This window comes from Sporothrix schenckii (genome assembly GCF_000961545.1).
Source record: "Sporothrix schenckii 1099-18 chromosome Unknown Cont44, whole genome shotgun sequence".
Lineage (NCBI taxonomy): Eukaryota > Fungi > Ascomycota > Sordariomycetes > Ophiostomatales > Ophiostomataceae > Sporothrix > Sporothrix schenckii.
Window position 1 is genome coordinate 3,104,287 of NW_015971145.1, and position 21,506 is coordinate 3,125,792.

At 56.8% G+C, this 21,506-nt stretch overlaps 9 protein-coding genes across 9 annotated transcripts; 5 read left to right on the top strand and 4 right to left on the bottom strand.

The window, feature by feature from the left end:
- Positions 1 to 257: 257 nt before the first annotated feature.
- Positions 258 to 1,117, bottom strand: SPSK_09679 (uncharacterized protein; the record flags this gene model as incomplete). Its single annotated transcript, XM_016736251.1, has 3 exons — positions 258 to 362; positions 432 to 886; positions 976 to 1,117. 3 exons carry the CDS (start codon positions 1,115 to 1,117, stop codon positions 258 to 260), a joined length of 702 nt encoding a protein of 233 aa, XP_016587729.1.
- Positions 1,118 to 4,175: 3,058 nt separating this feature from the next.
- Positions 4,176 to 5,151, top strand: SPSK_09582 (uncharacterized protein; the record flags this gene model as incomplete). Its single annotated transcript, XM_016736154.1, has 3 exons — positions 4,176 to 4,377; positions 4,435 to 4,506; positions 4,574 to 5,151. The coding sequence occupies 3 exons, from the start codon at positions 4,176 to 4,178 to the stop codon at positions 5,149 to 5,151; spliced, it is 852 nt and encodes a 283-aa protein (XP_016587730.1).
- A 689-nt stretch (positions 5,152 to 5,840) lies between these two features.
- SPSK_09455 (HPP family protein) lies at positions 5,841 to 6,971 on the bottom strand (the record flags this gene model as incomplete). The annotated part of the gene is made up of 1 exon (XM_016736027.1): positions 5,841 to 6,971. One exon carries the CDS (start codon positions 6,969 to 6,971, stop codon positions 5,841 to 5,843), a length of 1,131 nt encoding a protein of 376 aa, XP_016587731.1.
- A 2,436-nt stretch (positions 6,972 to 9,407) lies between these two features.
- On the bottom strand, positions 9,408 to 9,989 carry SPSK_09882 (uncharacterized protein; the record flags this gene model as incomplete). The annotated part of the gene is made up of 1 exon (XM_016736449.1): positions 9,408 to 9,989. The coding sequence occupies one exon, from the start codon at positions 9,987 to 9,989 to the stop codon at positions 9,408 to 9,410; it is 582 nt and encodes a 193-aa protein (XP_016587732.1).
- A 574-nt stretch (positions 9,990 to 10,563) lies between these two features.
- Positions 10,564 to 12,312, top strand: SPSK_08962 (Cys-Gly metallodipeptidase DUG1; the record flags this gene model as incomplete). Its single annotated transcript, XM_016735544.1, has 1 exon — positions 10,564 to 12,312. One exon carries the CDS (start codon positions 10,564 to 10,566, stop codon positions 12,310 to 12,312), a length of 1,749 nt encoding a protein of 582 aa, XP_016587733.1.
- A 199-nt stretch (positions 12,313 to 12,511) lies between these two features.
- Positions 12,512 to 13,471, top strand: SPSK_09601 (uncharacterized protein; the record flags this gene model as incomplete). Its single annotated transcript, XM_016736173.1, has 3 exons — positions 12,512 to 12,529; positions 12,650 to 12,848; positions 13,011 to 13,471. The coding sequence occupies 3 exons, from the start codon at positions 12,512 to 12,514 to the stop codon at positions 13,469 to 13,471; spliced, it is 678 nt and encodes a 225-aa protein (XP_016587734.1).
- Positions 13,472 to 16,189: 2,718 nt separating this feature from the next.
- Positions 16,190 to 17,356, top strand: SPSK_09433 (ornithine decarboxylase antizyme; the record flags this gene model as incomplete). The annotated part of the gene is made up of 2 exons (XM_016736005.1): positions 16,190 to 16,343; positions 16,452 to 17,356. The coding sequence occupies 2 exons, from the start codon at positions 16,190 to 16,192 to the stop codon at positions 17,354 to 17,356; spliced, it is 1,059 nt and encodes a 352-aa protein (XP_016587735.1).
- Positions 17,357 to 17,755: 399 nt separating this feature from the next.
- On the bottom strand, positions 17,756 to 19,429 carry SPSK_09025 (glutamine amidotransferase; the record flags this gene model as incomplete). The annotated part of the gene is made up of 1 exon (XM_016735606.1): positions 17,756 to 19,429. One exon carries the CDS (start codon positions 19,427 to 19,429, stop codon positions 17,756 to 17,758), a length of 1,674 nt encoding a protein of 557 aa, XP_016587736.1.
- A 636-nt stretch (positions 19,430 to 20,065) lies between these two features.
- On the top strand, positions 20,066 to 21,331 carry SPSK_09328 (uncharacterized protein; the record flags this gene model as incomplete). Its single annotated transcript, XM_016735902.1, has 1 exon — positions 20,066 to 21,331. The coding sequence occupies one exon, from the start codon at positions 20,066 to 20,068 to the stop codon at positions 21,329 to 21,331; it is 1,266 nt and encodes a 421-aa protein (XP_016587737.1).
- Positions 21,332 to 21,506: the final 175 nt, after the last annotated feature.

Genomic DNA, 21,506 nt, shown 5'->3' on the forward strand with positions numbered 1-21,506 from the left:
GTCACAGCAATGTGTGACCGTCACTGATACTTTGTTACGAATTGGGACGGGTAAAGTATAAGGGTACATAATATTGTACAATCAAATCAAAAGAAATCATAGATCTTCTTTTGGAAACTTGGAAATTAGGTATTTTCAGATAAACCAAATATGACTGAACGAGCTCAATGGCCACCCTCGAGATAAGTATATCAGTATAGAATGTGCGATGGAGGCATGGCACACATCTGATTTCCCTAGGAGAGAGGACGCGCTGGTTAAAAGGCCACAAGGTAGGCAACGCCGAGAGCGGCAATACCAGCCAGACAGGCAGCCACGGAGCGAAGGCTGGCGCCAGAGGTGGCAACCGACGAAGGGGCGGACTTTACTGTTAGTCGGGGACGAGATACAAACACAGGTAGAACGAACAGAGACGAGCCGCCGGGACTTACAGTGGTGACGCTGGGAGAGCCAGTACCGGCAATCGTGCTGTTGGAAACACCTGAACCAGCAGTGGGCCTGGAGTCAGTTCTCGAGGTGGCCGCGGCAGAGGACGAGTCGGCAGCAGCCGCAGAAGAGTCAGTCAGAGCAGCACCGGCCGACAAGGATGAGGAGGTGGTGGTGGCCGGTGCCGACGAGAGAACACCGGCAGCAGACGGCGAGGACGCGCCCGAGCCGCTGGAGTCGGCACCGCCAGGCAGGGCGGTACCAACAGCGGCCTGGGAGCCGGCCGCGGGGGTGGTGGCCAGACCGCAAACAGCGGCAGCGGACGTGAGGGCGTCGCTGTAGTACTTCCAGATGTCACCATTGTCGGGGCCGGCGCACTGCAGACAGTTGTCGTAGTCGGTCAGGAAGACATTGTCATTGCAGATGCTGGACACGGTTTGGGCCTCTAGAATCGCTTGGCCTGGGTTTTGTTAGTACAGTAATGAGCGAAGACAAAAAAGGAAAGCGAGTAAGCGAGAAAGTGAATGTAGGGATGGCAACCAAACGTACCGCAGTTGTCGTGGCAGTTGTAAAGGGGCGAGCCGGGGGACAGGTCGGCACGGGCGCGGATACCGGCCATCAGGGGCGAGACGCCAGAGGCAGAGGCGCCAGCCGCGAGGACACTGCCGACGACGACCTTGGGAGCAACCATTTTGTCGTTTTGATTCTGGATGAGGAAGGTTGTGAAAATGAAGGTATTTAATAAATATTAAAAGAGATGAAATCACAAGAGGTTGGGTGACAATTGGTAAAGACGGTGAAATGAGCGTGAATGGTTGGCGATCTGTGCGAGAAGACGAGCTTATATCTGTGATGAATTGAACTGCGGCCCGGGACTGATGGTGGTGTCGAGCCAGGGGATCCTCCGTGAAAGAATGGCCTGTGGCATGGCAATGTATATTTACCTACAAGTGGACAGTTTCTCCCATTACCGGCAGCTGTGCTTTCCACCATTGTTCCACTCTCGTTGCCATAGTGCTGTTTCGAGTGATCTCTGGTAACCTTGCCGAGAAACGTTTATGAGGGAAACAGAGTGCCGGGAAACGAAAAGAGGATGGCGGTATTCGAAGGAAAAAACGCTACGGAGTTGGACAATGGACCACCGCGACCACCCAATATACTTGGCGTGCCAAGGATATGGCCGGTGTATTCCGTAGGTGCACATCGTTCAGCGTGTCTTGACCAGCTTTGCCTGCCCCGGCCAAGACCAGTCTAGCGGTTTGTTCTCTTGCGAGCTGGTCGGCAAGACTGGCATGTTGTGCTCTCACCGATTCTCTCTAATTTTGCACCATCCTTGACCGAAATTCACCATTTGGCTCTGTCTTTGCGTCCCAGATGTTTTACTTGACTTGATCCATGGGGTTGTCATCAAATTTTGGCGTAGAATATTCAAACAAAGACATATGAGGGTGTCGTGTCGTTCAAGGGGATGAAGCAGTGCTCTGGCAATGGTTCGCTATCATCTATTGGTCTCTACTTCGGCGCGTCGGCAACTGCTTACCTGCCTCCATACATTAAGAGAACTGCGATCTCGGAGTATACTAAGACTCTTCGTTTACTGTACGTACCTCCCATGCCTGGCACGACCTCGCCAGAACAAAAGAGGGCCCCATAATGGAAGGGGGCGCGCAAGAGGAAGTAGGATTTGATCCCGCCCTGTCCTCTTTACGGTATGGCGTTTGATTTTGAGTGCATTGACTGATCATCTGATAAGATTAGATTAAATAAAATAAACAGATACGAACCTGCCCACTGTTGCGAGTTGCCACGACATTACCGGTGCCCACTGATCCTATTCCTTATTCAGCGTTAATTTTCCACCTCTTTCTGCCTCAATTCCATTGCTTTCACATTGCCGCAACCCTTCAGAGCTACCCAACCACCTCCAGGTCCTTCGTCCTTCCCAAGGCCAAGACCTTACTAGGCCAAGACTTTTCTAGGACGTACGCGGTGACAATGGCTCCACATCACCCACCACCCATTTCTTGTTAGCCTCCACTTTGATCAGATAACGACAACTGCACTCTCGTCGTTGTCTCCGCCCTGTCTCGCCAACCTGTTCAACACATGGCTGATGGAGCCCTGCCAAGGCGACTCTACGAGCTTTGCGAAAACGAGCCCAGAAGAGGTAACCAGGATAAATAATAAGACGGCAAACTCCCCTTTTAAAATATGAATTTGAAAAAAAGGATCCTATCTAAAAGCCTGACAGTCAGGTGGCGGAACGACGACTGTTCCATACTGCCCGTGGGATTGCTGTTTTTGTGCTCTGAAAGCTCTCCCTCTGCATTTCCTTGTCAGATTCTATCTGATCAAAATTATCAGATCTAAGCATCAGGAGCGCCATCATCCTCGCCACAAAGGATAGCCGGGATCATAGCAGACGCTTACAACTAACTGATGAAGGATCCATCCTAACGAGCGCTTGCAAAGACCAGCCGAGAACGACTCATGTAGTGTTATGCCATTTTTTCATCCGTTTACCTCCTCTCGGTCTCCGCACGCGTCTTACTCGGCGTTTAGACTCGAGAGTGGTTACGTCGAACTCTGTATCCGGAGTGTCCTACCAATAGCTTCACCAACCCCCTCCTCTCCTTCAGCCAACCTACTTCCGTTCTCCAGCCGGGAATCCAACTTTATATTCAAGTTCACTTTTCTTGTTTGTCGGCCAAGACTTTACTTGCATCCAGCCAAGTCCGGCCATGTCCCAAAGAGACATCGTCTGCACCGCGACCGGCACCGTTGTTTGTTGGTATGTTTCTTGTTGTGTGCATTCTTTTGTCATTTCTCTTAACCGCGCTTTGCACAGTCTGTTCTCTCCTTTCTTCTTCCGCCATCTTCTCCGCTCATGTTATCAGATTCTCTGATGGGAGTCCGCCCGTAAAATACGCTCTCGACCATGTTTTTTTTGCATCTGCTAACGCTGGCACCCCCCTTTTCTCATAACCATAAATACTATGTCTTCACGTTGTGTAATATCGAACTTATAGAGAAAAATCAACAGCAAAAATCAAAATCAAATTAAAATCAAACACAATGATCTGGTAACCCTCCCTTCCCGTCACATCCAGTTACCCTCCCACCTGTTAAAAATGCTGCGCTAAAAGGCCCCTCTCAACAATGTACAAGTGCTTCCTGCAACTCCGGCATACATTTTCTGTTTCCATCCGCCTTATTGTCTTGGCAAAGGCACCCTTCATCACCTCCAAGCCGACCAAAAACCGAAAGTAGAAGCCAGTAGTCACCCAACGTTTATCGTCTCTAGTCCATCATTCACTGTCTGCCTCTTGCCACTTTCCAGATTTTTTGGGGTTTTGTCCCACTTTCTGATATCTCCCAGCTACGGCCTTCTGCCAAACGTATCGAATCCCCTCGTATTGTTGCAGCCCTCGTTATCTGTGTTGTAGCCCATGAATCCTCTTTTCAGCTTGTGCAAGTCCACATTGTTTGCCTCTGTCCCACTACGCTTCTTTTTGGGCCTTACCTAAATGTTTTTTTACTTCCTTTTCGTAACCATAATAGACACCGTCGTGGGTGGTCGGTTGTCGGTCTATATAACTTGACAGATCAGCCACAGACGCCCGTCCTTGTATTCCATGCCCATATTGTATTTCTCGTCCGCCCCCTTGCACTCTCTTCCACGTCACTCTTCGATGCCCATATGACCAACTAACGCATTCTTTCTGTGTCTTCATCCCTCTCTTCCCATAATGCGCTTCGCTGCCATACTCTCTGCCACCGCCACCATGGCTGGCGTGGTTCGGGCCGCCCACGGCGACGGCGACGAAGGCAGCATCATGGGCCCGGTGGCGTTCCTATGGCCCGACGACCGGAACTGGTCTGCCGCTGCCGACAACAATGGGCCCTGCGGCAGCACCGAGGGCGTCACCAACCGCACATTGTTCCCGTTGTGTACGTGTGGGACTTTAAGCGTACCATTCGCAACGACTGGACTCTGCTAACCATCAGCCCACGGCTCTGTTGCCCTGACCATTGCCGACGAGGCCTACAAGGTCGCCTTTTACGTTGCCTTTACGAACGGTGCGTCCAAGACTATTCCACCCACGTTGTACAATGTTTCATCGCCCTCCTAACTAACAACGCGCAGACCCCACTCGCCAGACCGAGTTCCAGGAGCAGGTCGTCAACAACGTCACCGAGGTCGCCCCCGGCCACCAGTGCTACAAGATCGACCCCGTTCCGCCGTCCACCACGGCCGGCACCAATGCCACCATCCAGCTGCAGTACTGGGCTGTGTACGAGGGCGAGAACAACAACCAGAACCAGACGTTTTATGCCTGCGCCGACGTTACCTTTGTCGAAGACGCAGATATCGTCGGCTCTGTGCCGTGTTTCAATGTGACGGCCTCCGATTTCAGCAGCGAGGGCTCGTCGTCCACCATATCTGCCGGCAGCGGCGCCACCACGGGCCCCACCGGGCCGGGTGTGGGTTCGAGTGCTGCTCCTACGACAGCCTCCGAAACGAGCGGCCTCGCCGCGGGCGCCAAGGCCGGCATTGCCGTCGGCTCCATAGCCGGCGTCGCTGCGCTGGCCGCGCTCGGGGTCTTTGTGTACGCCCGCAAGCGCCACACGGGCTACCTCGAGCGACGCCGCGCGTCCAAGATGAATGCGCCCATCCCGCTGAACAAGCGCAAACCAGACGGCACATCGGTCACGTCGGCATAGACGTAGGAGAAGGGCAAATATATGCAAGAGAACCGTAAATAAGACAATGGGGGCTCGAAATGAGCATAAAGTCATGAGATATTTGTAATGACGTAGGTTGGCAACTTGTACGAAGCAGAGTTTCAACGAAACGAGAATTAAAGATGATCAGATGATTGCTACAATGATATGTGCGTACTACTTTTCTGAGAGTGTCGTAGGATAAGGCATGTATAAGTCTGTTTGCTTTATCTGCGTCCGATGTGACATTCCAAAAATCAGGAAATGTTTTCCCGTTGTATAACGCCGCACAAGGACTAAGTAGATTGATAATTGTGAAATACATATGCATTGGCGGAGAGTACGCTGGTATCTGGTTGTTCCATAACATTTATTTTATTTTACTTAATTTCGGATTTTTATGGAATAAAAAAAAAAGTTAAATACCTTTTGAGTCTCAATATTTTGCCCAAAAGAAGGTGATTTTGTTTATCGTTACCTGCGTTCATATCACTGTCGTACGTTTGTCACCACTGTGCGTTTCCAATTTTGTTTATTAATGCAGGCTAATGCAGCTCAACGATAAGGTACCGTCCCTAGCCTTTACGGGGCAGTTTTGTAAAAGACGATTCGTCAATTGCTCTAGAGGTTTTAAAATACCAAAAATGCAGTACCCTCCTTCTACTATGATTGCTTTGAGAAGCATCCGTTTACAGCCGCTCACTCAACGTCTCTAGGATCAGCCTCTCCTCCGGCCGCAGGTTCATGAAATCCGGCACGACGACCCGGTTGCGGGTGATGACGACGCGGGCATGCTCCTGAGACGTCGCGACGGTGGTCGTCCGCGGGCCGTGGTTCGAGCGTGAGTGCGTGCGGGTGAATGTGACGTGGCCCATCCCGGGGTCGGCGAGATCGGTCATGCCGAGCTCCACATCGGTGTCGTCCTGGGACGCGGTCCTGCGTGGATTTTCGAGGTTTTCGGGATTTTCGGCATCGTCGGTATGTTCGGGCTTCCCCGGTCCGGTTGTGCCACACGCCAACTTGTCCGTTTGTTCGATGGCGGGTTTGTCGTGCTGGCTCGCGTTGCTCGCCGTGGACGACGCCGGCGACGCCGACAGCGCCGACGTTGTCGAGTGGCGCGTCCAGAACTGGCCCACCTCCTCGGGCGCCCACCAGTAGATCGGGTACCGCCGCTGCACGTTGTTGATGAGCAGCGCAATCGCCTGCATCAGCACCGACCCCAGCAGCACGGCGGGGATCAGGCGCCAGCCAATGTGGTAGGCGTTGTTGTCGGCGACGGCAATCAGGGCTGTGGCGCCGGCCGGCGGGTGCACGGTGCCCGTCAGGGCCATGACGGCCGTCGCCGCCGCACAGGCAATGGACCCGGCGAGCCAGCGCAGCGCCTCGAAACGGGCGGGCGGCAGCAGCGAAAAGAGGCGGGCGACGGCGACGCCGATCACGGACGACAGGAGCTGGCCGATGACGGCATTGCGCGGCTGGGCCAGCGGGGACTCGATGGCGTAAAACTCGAGGACGGCGGCAGCGCCGAAGCTGCCAATGGTGATGGTGGCGCCGTCGACCCCGAAAAAGGCGGAGATGCGGGCGTCGACGACGTTGACCACCGACACGCCGCAAAAGACACCGACAAACGCCCAGGCAATGACAATCAGATTGCCGATGCGCCCCGGATGCGATGTTTGTGGCGGTTGGCGATAGCCGAGAAAGTGGCCGAGCGGGCGCGGCAGGTGCGGGACCACGGAGGGGGGGATGAAGCGGTTGACGTAGTCATCAATGTTGAACTGCCAGGCGGCGGCTGTGAAGAATGAGGACCGCTTGTGCATGATGGGCGATGGGAGCGTGGATGTGGGAGAGTGAAGAGTGGACGTGAGTACAGAGTGTCGTCTATGTAGCCAGCCGTTGGGAGATGAGGATGGCGATGTTCTCTTTTGAGAGGGTGATGAGCAGTTCTCTCTGCAGGACTCGTTACTGATGTTGTAGCGTTATGTTTGTCGTGACATATCCTGCTTCAGTTAACATTCATCCAGACGAATATGATCCAACGATGGCGTCCTGGCCTCGGCTTTTCGAAAAGATAAAGTATTAGAGTGCTCAAAGTTCTTACCATTGTCATGGAGTTGGAAGGCGAATTTGATATGGATGGCGGATTGCCTTCGTAAGGCAGTGCCGAGAATGTACTTCCGCCTGGCCAATGCAGGAATGAGCAGATGGAAGTCTTCCCTTTTTCGATCGTCGAGAAGCAGAAAATGGAAATAAACAGCCAGCGACAAGTCTCGTTTCGTTTTGTTTTGTCTTCATGTCCTTATGTCTGTGTCTTTCTGTCTTGCCACTCCAAAGGACGTAACTCGGCAATTCGGCCTCGCCAGAAACGGGTGGATGTCGTCCTTTTTGCGGGCCCACGGACGGCCTTACCCGCCGACGGTTTAGTGTGAGGCGGCCGAGCGGTCGAAGCAATTCAACGTCAGTGCTGACCACTGCTGGTCGATGACGAGGATGAGCAACTAAACTCGCAGAAATTACGGATTACACAGAAATCACGACGAAGAACCAAAGGAACGGACAGCGGTCTGTTTACAAAGACAAATCTGGTGCCGCCGGCGACATAGAAAGACGTCTGTGAGCCTGGAAAACCAGTCAACGCCTTGCAAGAATTGCATTTCCACGGAACCGTGTATTTCACACTGGATTTTCGCTTGCTGGCGATCCGGGAAATGGGGCAACCGGGAGCCAAAATGACGATTGGTACCGACTAATCCTGCCGACAAGTCGTGCTAGTGGCCTACGCGTGTATTGAACGAAGGCTTGTCGGTGCGTTCATGGTTATAAAATTCCACATCCGATAACTCATCACCAAATCGCCAAATCGCGAAATCACAAAATCACGAAACCACGAAATATCCGAGGACAAGAAACGACACGCGAGCCTTTTGTACACCGTCCCGGCCGTTCCTGATACACAGTGGACGAGGCTCTGGTCGTCTTCATGTACTTACAGTCTGGCGTGTGTGTACTTTGCACGCCGGAGATGTCAAATCGGACTGTCAAGGCGACCACATTGACGCAACGCAAATTCCCAATTTATATCGTAATTTTTACGTATTAGTGTCACAGTTGACCCGTACAAAGTGGATACTCCGTGCCGAGAGCGACGTGAAGTAACCAATGCGGAGAGGACCCGCTACAAGAGGCTACACTCAGCAGCCAATAGCCAGTTCGCATGCGCTGGCCTAACAATGCTGACCTAAGAATGCTGACCTAAACAAACATGACAGTTTGGAAACGCTGTATCAACATCACCAACGTCACGATCGTTACAAGCAGCGTCGCAATCAGACAGCCTTTGGCTACGGGCTAGAACGATGGTGACAGTACACTGGACCGTTGTCGTAGGTGCGTCGACGTTGAATGGGACAAGGCAAGTATGATGAACAGGTAGAAGACAGAAACCTCGCAAGGATGAAGCGAGAAAAAAGAATGAGAAACAAGAGAACAGTCACTCGACTCTTGTCTTGTTTCTTAGAAATGTTAAGTTTATACAAGACTTTGAATTCAAGAGGGACATTTCTGGCTTCCATTGGCTTTGATGTATGTCATAATACCTTATGCCTGGATCTGGATCTATTCAGATCATCGCTGTCCTATGCGCAGGACAACTGCCACCAAGGAAGAAGCTAGACACCGCCTCTAAGGAAGACGGCTCATCTTGATATTATAAGAAGATAGTGTTTCTTCTGTTGAAACATAAAGAAGCTCAGGAGAGTAAGTATCCAGAAGCCGTGACAACCGCACCGCAGATAAGCTTCCAGGCCTGTAGAGCCATACTGGGGGCACTGTGTCCTCGGAGCACTGGCACCTAGCATGCATTCATTCACATGTAGACCTCTTCGATCTGCGCACACTCGTGTATACATGGACTTTGACAGATGGCGCAGCCCTGGGCATCGATGGCTTCCACTCTGCAGCAAGGAGTGCCCATATGGCGCCAATAACGATGGACGAGGCTGGCAGCGAGGTGCGGTGGGTGGCCATTACGCACTGCTCTGTCAGGATGATGCTGTATCCTTTGGGCGTCGGGCTTCCACCTCGAAAGCCTGCGGGTGATTGTGCATAATCTCCTGCATCGCCCGACATTAAAGTCCGCCCCGGCGGCTGTGACAGCCTGCGGCGCCTTGACAATGGTAAAAGGGTTTTCACATCAGCAAGACGAGTTCATGTTCACTCATGGCACTCCCTGTCATTGTGGCTTCCCTTTGTTCTCATCAGTCAAAGTGGCTGGACACGTGGTGTGAGACGGCTGCCTCGTCGCCTTCAAAGTCGTTGCACACTGGGCATTTCGTCGTCGCCACAGCCGGTGCCGTAGCAGCTGCCGTTGCTGCTGTCGTCGGGCTGTCTGCGTCTGCCGTTCCTGCCCTGTTGCCGCCTCGCCGTTTATGCTGCTTCTTCGCTGGGCGTACGTATGCGTCCAGACAAATCTGCTCGCGCGGTGCCCCATCGACGCCGGCGGCAGCGGCGGTAGTATCAAACCCGGAGGCCCCAAATGCGGATGCCCCAAACGCGGACGCCGCTGCTCCATATGCGGGTGCGGTGACCATGGATGCGCCACTGTGACCGCCGTCCCCGCTTCCACCAGCCCCCGCCATCGTCTGCACCCGCCCGACCCGGCCGTCGCTGAGCCGCACCTTGATCCCCCGCGGATGGTTGCCGCGTGTTAGGACGTTCTGCACCATGCCCTGCACGGTGCGGCCGGTCGGCTGGTCCTGCTTGAGGACGATGTTGACGTAGGCACCGGGGACGACCTGGGCGATTGTGGGGACCGACTTGAGCGCCATCCTCGGCCGCATCGTCCGCTGGGCGACGTTGGGGAGGGTTTCGTAGTTATCAGTCCGTCGTTCTCGGAAGAGTTTTGTTGGCCGATCGATTAAAACGTAATGGTTTGTCGTGGTGGGGAATATGTTGACGATGTTGTTGAATTTTTTTTGGTTGGCGTTCTAAAGGCTTCCAGAAATAAGCCGAGCAAACCCACTGTCGCGGTTGAGTCCCGCTGTGGCCCTCTAGTTGCCTTCCTATTTCGGGTTTCCGCCATTCACCAGTGCGTCTCAGTGGACTTAGCCCGCTGTAATTAGTGGATGCAATGATGCTACCAAGGCACTGAGCCATTCGACATGTTTTGCAAAAGCCTTTGCTCGAGGCGGGGTAGTTTTTTGCACGGCTTGCAACGGGACAGTGAGAGACCAGACAAGGCACTGATATGCTGGCCGTTACTTACCATTGCTTTGTGTCTTATCCATCACTCTCACGGAGAACTACTCACTTCCGTGCTCGTTCCCCTCGCTCCTTCCTGCTGACCTGTTAAATCCATTCCTGCCTCTGCCGGCTTATTCGGTGTGCATCTCTCGCTATCTACCGCTCATCGGCATGCCCCGCCCGGCTCTGTCGCTCTTGCCACCTTCCCGATCAATTCAATCGCACCTTCCCCTTAGGTTGACCCAGCGCCGGTTGACGTTTAGTCCGCGCCGTCTCTTCGTATCTAGCTCTCCTGTGCACGTGAACCTCCCCCCCTCTGCGATCCCGAAGAATTTGAGCACCTCGCATCTCTCCTCAAACAACAGCAATCCAGCCATCCTCCCGTCCCCCATATCACAACACCCGCCTGTGCCCTCTGCGCTCCCCCGCATCCACATCCGCACCTACCTCACCGACGCCATTCGCGCCCACCAAGCCCGCAAAGTCACCATGGCACCCCAGCTCGACGGCTTCTTCAAGCAGGTCGACGACCTGTCCGGCCACTTCATCGACCGCCTCGGCAAGGCCGTCGCCATCCCCTCTGTGTCCTCGGACGCCGCCCGCCGCCCGGATGTCGTCCGCATGGCCCACTTCCTCGAGACCGAGCTCAAGGCCCTGGGCGCCGAGGTCGAGCTCCGCCCCCTCGGCAAGCAGCCCGACAACCCGAGCCTCGACCTGCCCCCCGTCGTGCTCGCCCGCTATGGCCGCGATACCGCCAAGCGCACCATTCTGGTGTACGGCCACTACGACGTGCAGCCCGCCGAGAAGACGGACGGCTGGAACACGGAGCCGTTTGAGCTGACCGTCGGCGAGGACGGCCGCATGCTGGGCCGCGGCTCGACGGACGACAAGGGCCCCGTGCTGGGCTGGCTCAACGCCATCGAGGCGCACCAGAAGGCGGGCGTCGACTTCCCTGTGAACCTGCTGATGTGCTTTGAGGGCATGGAGGAGTACGGCTCGGAGGGCCTCGACGAGCTGATTGAGGCCGAGGCCAAGAACTTCTTCAAGGACGCCGAGGCCGTCTGCATTTCCGACAACTACTGGCTCGGCACCGAGAAGCCGTGCCTGACGTACGGCCTGCGCGGCTGCAACTACTACGCCATTGAGGTGTCGGGCCCCGGCCAGGACCTGCACAGCGGCGTGTTCGGCGGCACGGCCCAGGAGCCCATGACGGACCTGTCGCGTGTGCTGGCGACGCTCGTCGACACGGACGGCAAGATCCAGATCCCCGGCATTGCCGAGCAGGTGGCGCCCGTCACGGCGGACGAGGCGTCGCTGTACGACAACATCTCCTTCACAATGGACACGCTGCACGAGTCGCTCGGCAGCACGACGACCATCTTCGAGGACAAGAAGTCGACGCTCATGGCGCGCTGGCGCTACCCGTCGCTGTCCATCCACGGCGTCGAGGGCGCCTTCTCGGCCCCCGGCGCCAAGACGGTCATCCCCGCCAAGGTCATTGGCAAGTTCTCCATCCGCACCGTGCCCAACATGGAGATTGACAAGACCAACGCGCTCGTCTTCCAGTACGTCAAGGACCAGTTTGCCAAGCTCGGCAGCAAGAACACGGTCAAGGTCAGCGCCCTGCACACGGGCAACTGGTGGGTCGCGAGCCCCAAGCACTGGAACTTCTCGGCCGCCGCCAAGGCCGTCGAGCGCGTCTGGGGCGTCGCCCCCGACTTCACCCGCGAGGGCGGCAGCATCCCCGTGACGCTCACGTTCGAGCAGGCCACCGGCAAGAACGTGCTGCTGTTGCCGATGGGCAGCTCGACCGACGGTGCCCACTCGATCAACGAGAAGCTGGACAAGCGCAACTACATTGAGGGCATCAAGCTGCTGGGCGCCTACCTCCACTACGTGGCTGTCGAGCCGACGCAGTAGGGGGCCATGTTCGTTTCAGTGACACTGCCTATGTCTCGAGTACACACAATTGATATGAGTTGAATGCATTCTCTCTATGACCTGACAATATACAATTTACTGTGAAGACGACGGAGACTTAATGTGCGAAGGAAAAACAAACGTAACCAAGAAGCAACAGAGGAAAGGTATACAATCAACCTTGCGTACATGTGCAAGAATGAGTGAGGGTATCGGGGTATTAGTGTAAAGCAAGGCATGAAATAGAACCAATCAAAACAAAACGCCCAAATAAGTCAAGAAAAAAGCAGACCGGTCCTCACACCACACGACCTCACGTTTTGAAACTCTTAAACAGCAACTCGGCCCGCTTCGCGGCCCGGCGCCGGGCCACGACGTCGGCGTCCCATGTGCCCATGAAAATGTCCTCGCACTCGTCCTCGTCTTCCGAGTCAAACTCGATAGGACCGTTGTGTTTGGGGGCGTAGACGTCGCTGTCGCCGTCGCCGTCATCCTCAGAATTCCCTTCCTCTTCAACGTCAACCGTGGCCTCGCCGGTACGGACCCGTTGGTAGCGGGCCATCAACTGCCGCACCGCCCCGAGCGGGTCGCTGATGGGGGAGCGGGCAGTCTCTGATTCATCGTCCGCAACGCCCTCTTCTCCCTTTCCGCCCACTCCGCCCACCCCGCGGGCATCACGCAAAGGCACATCCTCCCAGCTGTGGTACGTCGCCAGCCGCGCAATCTCCAAAATAAACTTGCCCACCTTGTACCGCTGCGCCGGGTCGCTCGCATCCACGTACTTCCAGCCCAGCTTCGACCGGCACACAGCGCAGTAGATGTCAGCCACGACGTGGGCGCCGGTGACGAGGCGGCGGTTCTCGGAGCGGCCGATCAAGATGTTAGGCAAATCGCGCGAGCGGCCCGGCTTGAGGCGGAGAGCGTGTCCGCCGCCTCCGTCGTTGTCATCATCATCGTCATCATCGTCGTCGTCGTCGTCATCGTCGTCTTCGTCATCCTCCCTGTCACTCCTCGCTTCTTTGACCTCTGGAGCAAAAAGGTGACTCGGCGATGTGGCAGGTGCCGACACGAGATAGGCGCGGCCATGGCGACCGGTGAACCCCTTGGAGACGACCTGGGCCGCAAAGGCGAGGTCGGCGGAGCAGCGGCGGCAGCGTAGGGTTGTGGGGAAGACGCGCTGGATGTGGCGAGCAGGCGCGGCGAGAGCAGCCGTCTGTGTTTGTGTGTGTGGAGAGCTAGACGGACGATTGTGCTGCTTTCGCAGCGTCTCCACTTGTGGACCCGGCTTGTCCATGGACGGGGCTGCCACGCCTGTCTCCAGCAGCCCGTCGTCATTGTGGAACGCGGCAAAGCCTGGCTGTTGGTAGTCGATGGTATCAAAGACGGGGAATGGCGCGGCGATGGGGCCAAAGAGGCTTTGGGGTGTAACGGAGATGTCAGAGCTGGGCGAGGTCGAGAGGGATGTCGACAAGGAAGGTGCCGTAGCTTGGCTGCCGGTGGAGGTGACGGTGGCTGCCGACGCTGACGATGCCGCTGAGGCGACACTAAACCGATGCGAGTCGGTCACGGCTTCAAAGTAGTCATGGTCTGTGTCAATCGGGGCGGCGCTCGGTAAAGCGATGCTCTCTCGTGGCGACATCGCCAGGGATGTGGCGTCTTGCGCCGTTGCGGCCGAGACCTTTCGGATCCAGTCGAGGCTGGGAAACGACGGCAAGAGGTATGTCGAAACGGGCCGCAGGCCGTCGTAGTTGTTGCGTCTTATCCTGAACATGTTCGGCTGTGTTCGGTGTGTTGGATAGTATCAGATCAAGCAGAAGAGAAAGATATTACAAAAGATACGAAACACAGCACGCGACCAAACAAACGAAGATTAAGGCTGAAGATCAATGGCGACAAACTCCAGGAGAAGAAATATTGAAATCGCAACGCAAGGCAAGCGTCAAGATGTGAAGACAAGAACGAAGCGTTGGGCGAAGATGTAACAAAGTGCGTGCAAAGTTGAGTTCAAAACAAGAATCACAAAGGCAGCAGATGGGACAATGAAGAGGCAGGAGACCCAAAAGAGAGAGAGAGAGCCGGTTGAGCGAGGTTAATATCACCAGACTGCAGACTGGGGCCGCGCCCAACGCACAAAGAAACTCGGTGTGCAGCAGGTAGCACCAAAATCAAAGTAGAGGAAGAATCGCACCAGCAACCTTCGGAGGGGTCGGAGAGCAGGTGATTGTCAGTGCAGTAAAGCGGAGACGAATGTATGAATGATCCCAGGCCTGAACCGGCAGAACGATCGTCAAAGAATGTTGTGAGGAGACTGACTCGGTCTTTATCCAGGTCAGGCCGAGATCAAAAGCTCGGAAACTCTGGAAAGTCTAGGAAGCCAGGGACGTTCGGATCTGTGTTCAGGGTCTCTTGAATAGAAGGGGAGGCAATATCGTTGGATGTCTTGAGTGGTTGGTTTTTGTGTGGCTTCTTGCCGCCCAACGTTGTTGTGTGCCGGCCTCTGCAGTAACTTGCAGTCACATCTCGTCCCGAGAAGGTGTCATAAAAGACCACGAGAGGCCAAAAGACCAAGAAAATCAGCCAGTTATGATGACAACAGCCGCCAGCGATGCAGGTGCGCAATGTCACCCGACGAAAAGGGAAAATTGGAGGTCGAAAGGAGAGAAAGAGGAGAGTGGAGTTGGAGAGGGATGACGAACGATGAATGGCAGTTGCGTGTTTCTGCCGCGTGCGGGAAGAGTGGGGCGGGTGGGGTACAAGATGGTGGGTGTGGCGGCGCTGTCATATGAAGTCACTCCTCGCTTGAGTAACGGCTAACTGTTATCGATAAGAGTCGAACGGCAAAAGAGGGGTCGCGCTAGTGTTTTGTGTGGTCTGCTGGACTACTGTGTGTACGGAGACGTCGGGCGGTGAAATGGCAGGGAATGGGGCATCGAAGACAACAAGGCCATGGAAGCCGACGATGAAGCTCCACGGCACGGTGGTATTTGTGAAGCAATGGGTAAACGAGTATAAGAGCAACAGGTAATTGGTTCTGCTGTGAGCCGACTCTCGTACGCGCGTTGGGCTTCAGAAACTATTGCATTGCCTCCTTCGAATCCGCACACAACTCCGTTGTAATACCCTGAATGGCAAGCGGTGAAACTCGCCTTGGCACTTGGCACTTGGAAACGTGCAAGGCGAGAGAGACCGTCTCACCGCCTTCTTTTGCATTGTGTTCCATACTGTTGTCGATGGCCCTCGTTATGATTTTAACGCCTTCTACTTGACACTCACACTTTATTTTCATGCTGTACAAACCACAAACGTTTGAGATCAGTCTGCAGCCCAATGGAAACCTCGTCGATGTCGTTCATGAACGGCCAAGACGCCCAAGACGACTTCTGGTGGACCAATCCGGACGGCGGCATGTGGACCACGTGACTACAAAGACCCACCCGGCACAATATCTGACAGTGTCTCGTTGGTCTGCGGCCAATCATGTGCGCGAGACACGGCCACAGGCCCACCAAAATGCAATTTATCATCCGCACTAGTCCGTTTCCATACATTTTCACACTGGGGGCTGTCCTCGCAACTTTTGCCTCCTTCTGGTCCTTTCCACTACTTATGGCCTCACCCGTCCGCTTTGTCTCACTTTGATTCACCTTTTCCAACATCACGACCTCATTCGACTTCCCGTACCAACCTGCAATACCAACCAGCAAGCGCAATCGCCTATCAACTCTCAACTCACCGTCCTCGTCAATCCACATCGACTGCTAGACGTTAACATTAGATAACCGTCTTTCCCAAACTCGTCTCCGCCGTTCCTCGTCTTGTCCCCTTTCACCGAACCTGTCTCTAGACCGTTTCCCATCGTGGATCCCAACCGACTATCATGGCGCAATTACAGTCCAATTTAAATAATAGTAGTAGTAGTCGCTATGGCGAGGGCGCCGTCCGCCAGGCCGACGTCCTTGCCAGCTGCTACGTGATTGATGCTGCGGCCACTCAGCTCAAGGGCCTCCACTACTGCACTACTCCTCTTGCCGGTACGTGTCTTTGTCTTTTTTGTCTTGTCCTCGCTTCGCTCGCTTTCTGGTCGTTCCTCAGCTAACACTATCAGGGGCAGAGTGGTATTCCTGAGGTCCCTTCCTCAGGACTGCCTTCGCCACCATCAAGCCCCCCCCTCGCTGCCATCTCCGCCACGAACGAGCTGACCGTGTTCCCCAAGAACAAGGCCAGCGCCCATACGACCAGCCGTGGCGGGCACGCTCGACCCAGCGGTCGAGGGGGGGCAACACTGCGGATCAGGGAAGAGTGTGAGAGACTCTTTTGCGAGACCATGAAGACTGTGTTTCTTGGTGAGAGGAACATGGCCAGTACTGGCTCCAGCCTGACGGGTGTTTATGGCGGTGTTCCTCCGTCTGCGTACCACAGCAGCAGCAGCAGCAGCAGCAACGGGGGAGCCGCCCACTACGACTACATCGACAATGTCCACAATGACGACGGCGACGACGACCGCACGCCGCCGGCCGAGGACGGCCCAGGCAGCCTGGGCCGCCGCCGCACCTCGTCCGTCTCCGAGGGCGGCCGCAGCTACAGCTTCGGCTCCAGCGTCGGGGCACGCAGCATTTCGACTGTGGCCTCGTCGGTCGATGGCGATGGCGACGGCGACGGCGATGTGGCCCCTCCGTATGCGGTGCCCGCGGCCTGGCTCGAGCTCTGGGACTTTGTCGGCTGCGGCAGTTTCCGCGGCTTTGTCGCCGAAGACCCGGCCGGCGCGACGTCCCTGTTTGCCTTTTTCGACGCGTCCGTGCTGAGCCGCGACCTCAAGCGCGCGCTCATGGCGCTCATCGAGCTCGCCGACACCGCGCTGCACTGCGCCCACCTCGTCATCTGCGTCGACCGCGGCGGTGCCGAGGCGCTCCCCGACGAGGCGGCGACGCTGCTCAAGGGCCTGCAATGGGCCGGGTTTTCGCTGACGACGCTGGACACGTGGACAGGCGGCGCGTGCGTGGACGTGACGAGTGCGCGGTGGATCTTCATGGGCATGGAGCTGTAGAGGATGACATCTCTCTGTGTGTCCCCGCGTTGCCTCCTGTCGTCAAGTTGTAGCAATTGGGATCGAAGCTTTTGTTCAATCGTTTATGTCTGTGTTTCAGTCACTAGTTTGTTCACCTGCGTCACGAAAGTTGCCTTTGAATTTCGCTTCTTTTTATAACGTCTCGTCTGAATCTCGTCTGTGCTTTCTGCGAATTCGTTTGCTTTTTTTTATTCCTGGATGTCGTCATAAATAGTACCGACTTTTAAAAGAATGTGACCTTTGTTCCCGACACTACATTTGTGGCTCGTTGAAATGCTCTATTTGATATTGACATGTCTATCACAGCTATGAAAATGCAAACCCGTAAACAACGCCGTCCTTTTGTAGTGACAATTTTCTTTTGCCATGAACGTTCCCCTACAACTCGCCTTCGAATTTCCGCACAACCAGACCCTTGTCGGCCAGGTAGTCCTTGACCTCCGTCACCGTGTACTCGCCGCGGTGGAAAATGCCCGCGCCCAGGGCGGCGTCCGTCGTCGTTTGCTCAAAGACCTCCTCAAAGTGGGCGGGCTGGCCGGCGCCGCTCGAAGCAATGACGGGAATGTGCACGGCCGCCTTGACCTGGCGGATCAGCTCGAGGTCGTAGCCGCTGTTGCTGCCGTCCTTGTCGATGCAGTTGAGCAGAATCTCGCCGCAGCCCATGGCCTCGACGGCCTGCGTGAGCTGGACGACGTCCAGGTCGCGCGTCTCGCGGCCGCCCTTGATGGTGCAGGCGTACCAGCAGTGGGTTTCGCCGCGGGGGCCGGGGAACGCGGTCGAGAGGGTGCTGTGCGCGGTCGACGCGGGGTCGGCCACGTAGACGCGTTTCGGGTCGACGCTGACCACGACGGCTTGGTTGCCGTAGGCACCGGCAATCTGCTCGATGGCGGTGGTGCCCGACAGCGTGCGGCCGGCCGCGTAGTAGGCCTCGGCGGCGAGGACGGCGTCGGAGCCAATGGACACCTTGTCGGCGCCAGACTTGAAGTACATGGTGGCAATGGCCAGAGCCGACACGTGGGTGCCGTCCGTGTCGACGGTGTCGCGGATGCCGCCGCCAATGGTCAGGGGCACAAACACGGTCTGGGAGGTGCGCCGCAGGATCTCGAGCATGGGCACGTCGGCCACGGGGCAGTCGCGGAAGCTCGTGATGTTGAGGAACGTGACCTCGTCGGCGCCCTGGGCGTAGTACCGCTCGGCCAGCTCGACGGGCTTGCCGAGGTTGCGCACGCCGCGCGCGTCGGACTTTTCCCGGACATCGTACTGGTCGCCCTTGGTCACCACCAGGTCGCCCTGGTCGTTGGTGCGCACGTCGAGGCAGGCGATGACGCGGCGGGTCAAGCCGGACGTGGGTGCGGCTGTGGGCGTGTCTGGCAACGACGGCACGGGCGACGCTGCCAACGCCTTGGCGCCGCTGCCGTCCAAAAACGCCCGGATCACCCGCAGACCCGCGACGCCGCTCTTTTCCGGGTGGAACTGTGTGGCCATCACGTTGCCGCGCGCCACGGCGCCCACAAACGTCTCGCCGCCGTACGTCGCCGTCGCCACGGACCAGCCGAGCGCCTCGAGCTCGCCTCGCGTGTAGGGGTACTTGTACGAGTGCACATAGTAGTACTTGGAGGCGGCGCGCACGCCGTAGAAGCCGCCGCCGCCGCCGCCGCCGCCGCCGTCCTGGGCCCGCGCGTCGTTCCAGCCAATATGCGGCACCGCCTTGTCGCTGTCGTCGAAGCGCGTCAGGTCGCCTGCAATCACGCCCAGACCACTGCAGCCCGGGTCCTCGCTCGAGCCGCGGAACAGCGCCTGCAGGCCCACGCAGATGCCCATAAACGGCTTGCCGTCGTCAATGTGCTTGCGGATGGCGGGCAGGTAGCCGGCCGCGGCCAGCTGGGAGAGGCAGTGGCCAAAGTGGCCGACACCCGGCAAGATCAGGCGCTCAGCATCGGCGACCTGGTCGGGGCGGGTGATCCATTCGACCTCGTAGCCGACCTTTTCAATGGCGTTGACGAGCGAGCGGACGTTGCCGGCGACGTAGTCGAGGAGGTGGACGGTCGGCATGGCGCGAGGCACAAGAAAAGCGAGGACTTAAGAAACAACAAGAGCGAGCGGAGAGAGTCCCGACAGCGAGCGTAGCGAGACACACAAAATAAGCGCACCGGGGTGTCGTATAAGTGAGGCCGAAGTCGAAACTGCAATTGCGGAGGGGAAATGCCTAGCAGAAGATTTCGGAGGAGTCAATGCGGTCGCAGCAACTCTGGTATATATAGAGGACCTCGGGCCTTGCCTGTGCGATGGTGGTGGCTGGTTGTTTGGCTATCGTGGGAGGGCGCACTGGAAAGAATGGTGACTCAACGACCTCTGCATCACTAAAGCAATGTCAACAGATTGCGTCCTGTCGTCGGCGATTGGTTTCTTTTTTTTTTTTTTGCTGGCGCGCGTTAGCACTGCTGCCCCACCACTGCCTCCCACTATCGGCGCTGTGACGTCCCGCCATAGCTCTGCCAATTCTGCCGTTCGTCTCCGCTAATTTTTATTTAGCTGTGTGGAATTTACGCTGTAAGTCGCACGCTGAAGCTCTGTCCTTCTGCAGTCGCGCGCGACGTCACAACGGCAAACTGGCAATTGTCGCGTGCAAAGGTCTCGTCTCAATGCATTCCCGTCAACAACACAATTGCGCCTACCAATACGATTCCCATGGCTGAACCAGCTGCTCCGGGCGTGCCAGCTGCAATGGCCGGCAACGACGACGACTCCTCCTCGTCCTGGGAGTACGAGTACTCGACCACCGAGACCGAGACACACCTCATCACACTGGACCTGTCCGTGCCCGAGTTTGTGCGGCAGCGCGACGACGTGATAGTGCACAACACGCGCGGCGGGTTCCGGTCGTGGCAGAACCCGCTGAATGTGGAGGAGGCACCGGCCCTGCGCGAGTTTGGAGGCGACGACAGCGACAATGCTGGCGGCGGCGACGGTGCCGGCGACTCGGATCGTAGCGACGGGGCACTGAGAAACACGTCCAGCAGGAACAAGAACAAGACGGCCAAAGCAGGCAAAAGCAGCCCTGCCACCAAGAATCCGACGCAACCAACACAGCCGCTGGCAGCCGACGAACCCGACGACACAGACATCCAGATCCTCGACCTACACACGCACGAACCCATTGTTGCCTACCGCGGGATGATCTTCAAAGGCACATGGAGCGAGACCATTGGCACGGAGATGCTGTTTGCCAAGACGGACGAGGGACACGAGGCAGACAATGCGCACGGCATCCAGGTGGTGGACAACGTCCGTCTGGTGGGCGCCTCGTCCGCACGCATCACCTGTGCACCCACCGAGATGGTTCCCAAGGCGAAAAAGGCGGACCATGCTGCTGCGACAGCGGACGCCTCCAGCGTGTCTACGGCCGCCCCCAAAAAGAGCCTCGGCTTCGTTATCCCCGTCGGCAACAACGCCTCCGTGCAGCGCCAGCAGCAGGCGTCCTTCCTCGAGCAGCTCATGGCTCTCAAGCACCGCCGCGGCGAGCAGGACGTCGTCACTGTTCAGGCCACCGAGACAAAGCAGAATGCCGTTCGGGGCGATGCGGCGGAGATCAAACGGCGCGCGCGGCGGGAGACGCAGCTGCAGGTGCACCAGGAGCGGCGGGCAAAGCGGTTGCGCGGCGGGCAAGGCGGAGCCGACGGCGACACCGAGGCCGGTGCGGCGGCCGGTGCTGCCGATGCTGGCCATGTCGACGCCGATGCCGACAATGTGGCCAGCCCACAGCCACAGTCGGCCCAACGACGACGTCGCGCGGCAGCACGCCGTGGCCGCAGCCGCGTGTCTGATTTCTCGCAGATTGCGCGGGTGGCGGGCGACGACGACCTGCTGGCGTTGTCTCAAAACGGACACGGAAGCCAGGGCGACGCGGAGGACGACGAAGCGTCGTTGAGCGAAGACGACGACGACGGCGAGTGAGCGTCCGTCTGCTGCTGGCAGTACCCCCTGTTACGATACGATGTACTATTATCAAGATGCTGTATGCCATGAATTATGACAGCGAAGGACTGTTTACCAAGGGCCCGTGTCCAACGTGACGGCAATGAAGCGGCGTAGGACAACGGCAGAGTGTTGTGGCTGATAGCTGGTGCAT